Source organism: Cariama cristata, unplaced genomic scaffold (genome assembly GCF_000690535.1).
Source record: "Cariama cristata isolate BGI_N322 unplaced genomic scaffold, ASM69053v1 scaffold12532, whole genome shotgun sequence".
Lineage (NCBI taxonomy): Eukaryota > Metazoa > Chordata > Aves > Cariamiformes > Cariamidae > Cariama > Cariama cristata.
In genome coordinates, this window is record NW_009603273.1 from 2,179 (window position 1) to 11,805 (window position 9,627).

The window sequence follows — 9,627 nt, forward strand, 5'->3', positions numbered from 1 at the left end:
TTCGCATTCATACAGTTAAAATCAGATGTACAACTCTTTTCTTGGGCAAAATATTTTAATCTGGAGAACCCCCTGAAAAGACTTTCCAAAGGAAGATTCCCCCTCATTCCATCAGAGAGGAACTGTTCTTCCTGCTATGAGAGATGGCAGACAGCTGCCAGGAGTCCAGCTTTATCAGATGCCAAAGCTGAGCACAACTTTCCCAAGTCTGCTATCTTCAAGGAAATCTTGTGGCAAAAAAGAATTTAAGTGTTTTTTGTTTTGTCCCAAGATTACTACCCAGATTTTTGCCTCAAGATAATCTTTACAGGACAGTTACATCTTGTTCACTTCTTCTGGGTTGTATGACACACAACCCCATCTACATTTGAAAAGGGGGGGACTGGAGACACCTATTTTCTCTTTGCCTAGCTCAGTGTAGAACTCCTACTGCCATGTGGGCTGTGGGAGGCGATCCTAAATGTGGAATTTATGTCTCTTAATCAAAGAGGTTTGATTACTTTGTAGTGAGGCATTCAAAAAACAAAACAGCTTGAGTAAATAGAGGAATTTTAAAATATTTCCTTCTGAAGGAAGGGGAAGCAATCCTAAAAAAACACGTTCTTGAAAGCTTTTAACTAGGTGTCCACAAATGCAGTGCTTCCCTGTTTCAACAGGATACTAACGTTACTGTTGCACCAGACATCGCAAACTTTCCATAGTTACCTGAAGTAATCTTACCTTTCCAAGTATGGTGTCATAGGTGGATTATATCTCATTAAAAGAGATGTGTCATTCTCCTTCTCAGGAGAATTAACTGCTTGGGTTATATCTTTTACCCCATCCTCATTCTCCTCTTCTGTTTCACATTTTCCTTTCTTTTTCATACGTTCTTTACTCTTGTGCTTTTTATTCTTTTTTGGCAAGATCTCCTCTCTTGGTTTCAAGTCTAAATCCATTTCTTCTTTTTTGACCACTTCACTGCTAGTGTCTGCCTTCTTGTCATCACACTCTGCTTTTTGGTCATCAAAGCCAAGATCATTGAAGGCCTCCTGAACCTGCTCTACAGATGAATTTGGTTCCTTGCTGACTTCACCTATCTCACCTAAATGATCTTCTATCACAGTTCCCCCTAAAATTGAAATATCAAAGAAAGTACAGCTGTGATTAGTTACAACTAAAGAGAAGTTAATGTCTTAGAGACATCTCTGAAATCTTAACTTTCTTTCTCATGTAAAGCTTTAAGTATGTGTTGAGTCGGAGTCATAGCAATTTAAGTTACTAATAATTTTAGTCACCTTCAAGAACCTGCAACCTGAAAACTCAGGCTAAATACATCCTGAGAAGTCATTCTCTTCCTTCCCAAGCACAGTAGCTCTGAACAAGTATTTCAGTCAGTTTCTGGGATCAAATACTTGTCACCTTATGTTATATTGAACAGGAATGTATATGGCTAGTTTACTTCAAAAATTGGAATATTTACCACCTTTAATTGACACTACGCCATAACACAACCATGCATCTGCTAGTGAAGGAGTTTGTGTCAGAGGCAACCGATTTTTAGCTCACAAGAATGTTTTTATTTAGTCCTTGATTATCAGGCTAAAATAGCTAGATGACATTTACTTCGATAGAGCTTAAGTACAAAGTTTGAATATGAAAGCATCTCCACTACTCATTTTAACATGCCCACAACTGAAAAGGATTAGTTTAGTCAAGGTTGTTTTCAAAGACAATTGAGTACAAAATGACCACAGAGAAGTTTCCATGAAATAGAATTTAATATAGGCACAAATAGTTTAAACAGTTAGCTTGTGTTGCCTGTCAAGCCAGACATTCAACTAGAATAGAATACTCAGACTTACCATCCTCTGACTTAAAAAGACTTCCAGTATTTTTCATAGTATCTATTAGGGTGTGTCGTAGTTCATCTTTAGGCTGGAAAAAAGTTTTATTTTTTAGAAAAACAATTCCAAAAGTAATCATCATTTCAGCTTATTTGGTGTAACAGTTACAGGAAAAGTGGTACAGACCACATGATGTTCATGTTACAAACCCTTTATTTAATGCTATTCAAACGTAAGTCAGAACACAAGCAAGCCCTGTGTGTTCTGTATTTGATGCCCTGAAATCTTGCTATATTAAAGCACAGGAATTAAGTCCATCAATAAATGTTAAATTAAATTCTGTTTTGGGTTTCTAGTGATAATAGAAGTCTGTCCTTAATTTCTTCTAGATGGAACATTGTATGTTATTTTGATGACCCTAAACCTTTCTTCTTGAAAGTATCTACAGCAATTACAGAGGAAACCAAATCCAATTTTTTATATTCAGGTAGGTCACATTGTCTCCTGCTATAAAAGAATTTATTAAAATTGGAAGTACTAGTATTTTGTATACCATACTTTCATGCCTTTATATTTGTTACTCTCAAACTTCAAGACAAGCGGCTCACCATTGCTCCTGCCAAAATGGCCTCCTCATAGACAGCAATAAGTTTTTCAAGAGGGCCCATCTGTTCAAGACGCATACAGCAGATCCAATATTTTGCAAGCTTCTTAACCCCAGGAGTGCTCTGTGTTAGTTCTTCCAACATGGTACGTACTTCATTGCTTTGACATCCCTAAAGTCAACACAAGAGCAGAGATTTAAATGCAGTGAACATTTTGAGGTGCTGTATTTTAGCTGGCTTTGAACTATAAAGCAAGTACTTTCTTTTCTTTGGAGAATAACCCAGAAAGCTGAAGATGGCAAGTATTTCCAAGAATGATCTATCAGCTTGAGCAGAATTGTCATTCACCCATTCTTCCAAATGAGAATTATTTGTACAGTATTGTAAATAGAAGGGATAGTAAAATGCATAGCCATTTTCAGGACTACTTAAAACAGACTTTTTCAGAAGTCTAGGAAAGTTTCTGCAAATGCAAACTTGCTTTAGATTAATTACTTCCTAGCTACTCTCGTTACATTATAGATCCAGCATGCCCATAGAACTTGCATGTTGTAGGGACCTATATGATCAGAACTTGGTAGGCAAGGGACTGAATACCTGTTCGATTAACTGCAGACATTCTGCGAGAGTCTTGTTGACCTTTTCACTATGTAATATATGCTCTAAAGAATCACCAGAAGAGAATTCTTGTTCTTCACTTATAGACTGGGGTCCCAGAAGCACAGATATAGGTGGTCTCCTCATCACTTTTCCTCTAGATGCCCTCCATTCCTCCAGGTGAGCTCTGCGTTTAAGAATATAATTAGCTAAAGCGATAGATGTTTTATAATTTTTACCCTAGTTAGTGTCAGTCAATGTAAGTCATACAAAGACATACTTTCCCGATAGCCCTTAAGTCCTCTCCCTTTAATTCTAAAAGGAATACAGCTGCCACTTAGACCTGCATGGAAATTTCAGAACCATGCATATCACTATCTGCTTTAGGTATCTATCAGCTCAGAACACTTCATTCTTTCCCTTTCCAGCAGCAACAAGACCATTTTTTTCCAAGAGTAAAAAAATGCTCCGATTTATTCATCTGTGCCACCTCTCTTCCCTGATGCCACTTCAAACCAGAAAACTAGCGGCTCTCTCTAAAGACACAAAACATGGACAGCAGCCCGGAACAACCCTATCACACAGCTTTTAAAATCCAAAATTGATGTATAAGTGTAATTCAGTCTTCATATATATTTAATTTCAACCCCATCCCACTAGACTACCAATTTTTAGTAAATGTGACTTTCTACAAGGAGCTCTACTAAGAATACTAAATAACTTCTAATTGTGAATCTTCACCCCATTGTCTAAGCTGCATTCACCAAGCTCAAAAATACATCATTGACAAGTGCTCTCCTTCAGCCCATAAACATGCTTACTTCTATATACATCCTACATCAGTCATCTTTTTTTTCTAAAGCAGTGGCACGCAAGTGCAATTTACTTACAGGATTATCTGTCATGCTTAAGGCCATCACAACAGTTAACCTAAAAACCAGAGAGCTCAAGCAATATACATTTTCTATTTATAACCGTACAGGACAAGCTGTAAGCCTGAAGACCTGCTGCAATTAGTCTGCATCCTGATTCCTCAGTATTATGTCTACACTTTTAGTCTGCTGCCCTTGGGCATGAAGTTGAAACATTCAGTTCTCTTATTTTTCAGCGCATCTACATCAAGAAATGGATCAAAATAGATATTCCTGGAAAAAAGGTCTAAATACCTCCCAAGATCAAGCCATGACAGTGAGTAATTCAGTTACCTTCTCTTTTCTGCTGACTCTTTTGGCAAAACAGATTTTCTGTCGCCATTAGTTTTAGAATTCTGTCCCAACTTTGTACGAGGAACAGCAGAAATTGGTTTTGCTGGAGGTTCCGGTCTTGCATCTTCACAAAAACCTGCGCGTTTCTTCACTCCTAGTACTTTGTGGTCAGAATTGTTAGAAGCAGCCTTCAGTGGCTGTGGTCCCCTCCCATCAATCATTTTTTGGACTGTTACTTTCTTTGGTGCTACAGCAGATGTCAGTTGCTGTTTCTTCAGACTGGACTGGGAGTTAATAGCTTTGTCAGATGATTTACTCTTGAATGGGAGAATATCATTTGGTTTTACAGAATTAGGGTAGTTTGTGACTTTGGTGGTCCTCAGAACTACACTACTATTGCTTGTGAACAAAGAACTCACTGCTGGTTTGGTGGCAGAAGGAAGAAGCTTCTTGTCTGGCAAAGAACTCTTTTCCTCCTCACTTTTTGGTGCTTTTCGGAAGGAGTTTATCTTGGATTGGATAACTTTTCCACGATATGTACCAAGCACTGGTTTCTTTGGTAGGTTGACACTTGAATTTTGTTTTTCTGCAATCAGTTGTTTCTCTTTTATGCTTTTTATTTGCAAGAAGGACTTGCTAAGAGACACATGCTGAGATTTTTTTTCAGTGACTTCATCCTTGGAAGCATGATCTTCAGGATTATAGTTTGTGCCGGATATGGAGTTTGTAAATGTGACTGTGGAAGAGTTTAAGATAACATTTTTTTCTGAGGTTCTGCCTGATTGGTCCCATGACGATTTATTAGCATTCTCTTTATTTTCCTGAAATCAAAAGCATATCCATGGATGATGTTAGAAGTACATTCATGCTGCATGTTACTTGTTTCCAAAGAGGCTTTCATTCATTTACAGGACTAAGGTGATTGATTAACAGTAAATACCATTTTAAAAGTATCTACAAAAGTAGCGTATATGTACTAAGTAGAATATTTGTCAGTTGTTATTGCAGAATTCACATTAAAAATAAAATCAAATAAGGATTATTTAAATTCTGCCTTGGAAATAAGGCAGTCTAACCTGAAGGCTACACTCTTTTTACAGAAACAAAACTCTCAAAGCAACTGCTGGCTTTTAACTGCCAAAATTGCTTTCTAAGAGTCAAAGTAGAACTTGCTTTAGGCTGCATATAGTCAAAAACAGTATCTCAGTTTGCACAACCCATTACTTAATGGCAGCACCATTCCTCCGCTTAGTATGGATAGCCTACTAACACCAGGTACGGACTAAAGCCTTTAATTAGGGCATTAGGATATGTTACCAGGAAAGGGAGAATTTTTCTTACTAATGAGCTGTAGGATGCTGCAGTTAAGAAAACACACATGAGTTTTACATGGCCTTACTACTCCCTGAAACTCTCAACCATGTGTTCTCAGCATAACCCTAGCCCAGAGGCCATGAGAAGTGGGACCTAGTCTTTTCCTCCAAAGAAGATGCTCTAGCAACTAATTCAGCATTGTCCAAACAGCAGCTTGTGGAAGAGTGAAAGATCCAAAGGCAGGAAAAAAATATGTGAATGACACATAGAAGTCTGCAGAAGCTGATATTCTTCTTCTTCAAGGAAGATGCCCTTGAATTTTAAGAAAACTACACTGCATCTCATTTCCTGATCTGTCGTTCAGGCTTAGAAGTTAGATTTGACCAAGCCAACTAGAGCTTGAATACAATGCAAGCTATGCAGTTTAACTCAATTTTAAAAATCACACAAGACATTAACACAGATCAAAATATCTCCCTTTGGGAAATTTCTAAAAAATCTTTGTTCTCACATCTGGAATTTTTCCCCTCAACATTCAGTTTTGGAGTTTTAAGGTTTTTGCTTTCCTCCTCAAATAACACCAGGTCTCTCAAATCTTTTGGAATGCAAACTCAAAACCATTTAACACAAACGCAGGTTTTGTATCTTTTTTTTTTCCCCCCTCACCTTTCCCCAAGAACAAGTCTGGACAAGAATCTGTATTTTGCTATTTCTAAGTGGCACAACCATGTGTGTCTTAATTCTGGAAAAGTGACACACAATAATATAGGGAAAACATTCCCTTGAACTCTGATTAGGTTTTAGCATCTACTTCTGATTACATTAGATTTGCCAGCATCACCACACAGTTAGTTTTGATTTTTTTTTTCCCAGATAACAGAGTACAATAGAAGAATTCTCTACTCTGACAGAAGACCTTACTCCAGTTTTAAATAATTTCCCTGAAGACTGAAAATATATCCAAAACATCCTGAGAGTCTCAAGAAGAGTTGTTAAAATTGAATCATTATTTCAGCAATAATCTTTAACCCCCTCTCCAGTCAAGTACAAATGTAACACGACAGCTCTCTAAAAAGCTTATATTAAGCAGTCACTAAATAAAGTGTTAAACTGCATCTCTGCACCTGCAAAATGCTTAAATACAGTTTAAGTGAGTGGAATGTTGTAGCCACAGAAAGAGAGTGCCATCAGTATTTCAATATTAGTCAAAAACTTACCATTCCTGGCTTTGGAGATGTTGAGAACTGGATTTTGTCTTGCAGTTTATTGCTAGTTGCTCTCCTAGTTCTGCTGCTGCTTTAAAAAAAAAAAAGATGACATCTTAAATCACCCTACAACATAACAAAGGAATGTATTTTTAGAGTAAGTTCACATGGTCCAGGCAGCAGTTGACAGGCTGAATTCACACCGACGTATTTCTGTTCAGCTTGTACTCTTCCTCCATAAAAAATAAATGGCTAAGCAACCACTGATCAGGGCCCAGGCTGCAAAACATCCCTTCTTTACACCATAAAGAGCTGGCTAACAGAGAGGAAGAAAAGAGAACAGATACCATTTACTGTAGGTGCCATTCTTATGTTTAAGGATGAGAACCACAACCTGACGCATCTGCTACAGAAGGTCAAGTTTCTAAATGCTGCAGTTGAGGGGGAAGGGGGAGCAGCACACGGAGCTGAAGCTCAGCTACTACAATCAGAGGCGAGTCTGAACAAGGATACATCGTTCCTACCACACTGACAGATTCCAAAACCTGCAGTCAGGCACCAGAGCTGGCATCAGTCTACCCAGTGAGTAACAAAACCACCAAGACCAGTATTGTCTCCTAGCAACTATGAAAATGTACTGACAGCTCAGAAGAAAAACATCTCAGTTTGAATTTACAAATCCAAATGCTTCATGATGCATTATATGAAAGATGTGGCACTATTGCATGTGACTGAAAATTAACATTCCAGTTAACAACTGATATCTTTGCGTCAGATGTTCTTCTGGTAGCCACCTGAGTTGAAAATGAACATAAAGGTAATCAGTGACTTTGAAATGCTGCAGAAAGCAGTCTGCATCATGCTATCACCTCCCTGTCACCTATGACAGAGAATACATGTTAAGGGAACTGATCAGAAGTTATAGAATCATAGAATCATTTGGGTTGGAAAAGACCTTTAAGATCAAGTCCAGCCATGAACCTAACATGGCCAAGTCTACCACTAAACCATGTCCCTAAGTGCCATGGGACATCTACACATCTTTTAAATACCTCCTGGGGTGGTGACTCCTCTACTTCCCTGGGCAGCCTGTTCCAGGGCTTGACAACCCTTTCAGTGAATAATTTTTTTCCTAATATCCAATCTAAACCTCCCCTGACCCAACTTGAGGCTGTTTCCTCTCGTCCTGTTGCTTCTTACTTGGGAGAGGAGATCAACACCCAACTCGCTACAACCTCCTTTCAGGTGTCAAGTGTGGAACAGCGATAGCTTCACAAAAGGGAAATATTTGCAAAAATAAAAGCATTAGTCATATCCACATATGTGATGGCTCTAAACAATGAGTTAACTGAAGACTATGAAAAGCCCTGGAATTTAATAGCCAGAGAAGAAACTGAAAGCAAGGAAAAGTGAAATAGATCAAATGCTAAATTAAGAGTATTCCTACAGTGAAAGTAGTTGGCATTGATTTTCTAACACAAGATAGCTTTCTACAGCATGAAAGCACTTGCCTTTTCCTGCTACACAGAGCAAGTCTTTGACAGATTCATTTATTCTTGTCATTTATGTGTATTTTATATTCAAATTTCATTGTTCAATTAGATTTGTACTACCGAGTAGTTCTGTGCTATTGAACATGGGACTATGCCACCTCGAGTACACAAAATGGCAAGCGAGACTTCCCATTTAGATGGGAACAAGTTTTAGACTGCATTGCTACACCATGAGCTAATGTTAGAGCTAGAACCTTCTGTATTCCTTCACACCACTGTCTTCTCTAGAGAAACTTCTGTTGCTTATTAGAAGGTCTCATACTAAATGTCCAGACTTTAGACAACAGCAGGAAGATTTAATACAAGTCAATAAAAAGAAGCACTACTAATTGGTGATAGGTGCCCGCATTCTGCTTACAGAACATTATGCCTATCTGCTAGCCATCACACAGGCTGGGTTTTATTACAGTATATTTGCTTCTACCAGAAAATAGAGAATTAGTAGCTATGAAAACACAATGAAGTTACATCAAGTGGATTGTGAAGACATGCAGCACAGCCTGAAGAGAAAGAAGGGAAAAAAAGTTATTTACAGAAGGAAGGTTAGAGGCAAACAGCAAAGTGGCATCTGAAATAAGAGCTCTGCCATGAGAGTATCATGTCCTGACTCAGTCTCCAGAGGAGCAGATAATATACTTCATGTATTGTACCTGTTATGCATTTGGTTAACAAAAACTTTTAGTATTTGGTGACAATAAAAGGAATTTAGGAAATCCATGTGGTTACCAGTCTCATTGCATGGTCTCACCTTTTGGTTGAGGTTCTCTGCAAGAACTGCTGTTTGCATCTTTCCCACCAGCCATGGACCTTTATAAAGGAATGTAAGCCATAGCAGAAATCCTACCTGATCAATGCCTGGTTTTCTTGAATAGGCATGCCAGAAAAGGTCTTTTTTCTTGATAGATATTCTTCAACTTTTTGTCGTCTTTGTTCTAGTGGGTTTAAAAAAAAAGACTTATTACATATTCAGCTAAAATAGTAACACCAAACTTTGTCTGTTAGAAAAAAGAAATACAATTAGAAAACCATCAAGACATTATGAAACATAGATACTATAGATTAAGAAAGTCTTTAGTTTAATATTTGCATCTTACGATGTGTTACACATTCTCTCATTTCTTGAGAAAGGCTATATTCAAGGGGTGGTCGAGTGTAATTTCACAGCTGTACAAGATGGCTGTTTTGCTGCATTAAGGTAAAAGAAACATGATTTTGTGATGCGAAAGAGCCAGGCTTGATCTTTTACCTTCTGGATGCCTGCCCAGTATTTCACATACTTATTGTTGGTTCAGCAAGCACACTTTTCACTTGTGACAGTAGTA

The 9,627-nt window shown here is 38.0% G+C and overlaps 1 protein-coding gene across 1 annotated transcript in view; it reads right to left on the reverse strand.

Moving 5' to 3' along the window:
* The window catches only part of CKAP2 (cytoskeleton associated protein 2), a gene marked incomplete at its 5' end in the record, with an annotated part of 9,580 nt that extends 343 nt beyond the window's left edge, over window positions 1-9,237 (reverse strand). Inside the window, 7 exons of the mRNA XM_009695115.1 lie at window positions 721-1,111; window positions 1,845-1,917; window positions 2,435-2,602; window positions 3,029-3,215; window positions 4,234-5,054; window positions 6,765-6,840; window positions 9,150-9,237. Of these exons, the coding sequence (XP_009693417.1) occupies window positions 721-1,111; window positions 1,845-1,917; window positions 2,435-2,602; window positions 3,029-3,215; window positions 4,234-5,054; window positions 6,765-6,840; window positions 9,150-9,237 (1,804 nt within the window). The remainder of the gene's footprint in view (window positions 1-720; window positions 1,112-1,844; window positions 1,918-2,434; window positions 2,603-3,028; window positions 3,216-4,233; window positions 5,055-6,764; window positions 6,841-9,149) is intronic.
* Between the last annotated feature and the right edge of the window lie 390 nt (window positions 9,238-9,627).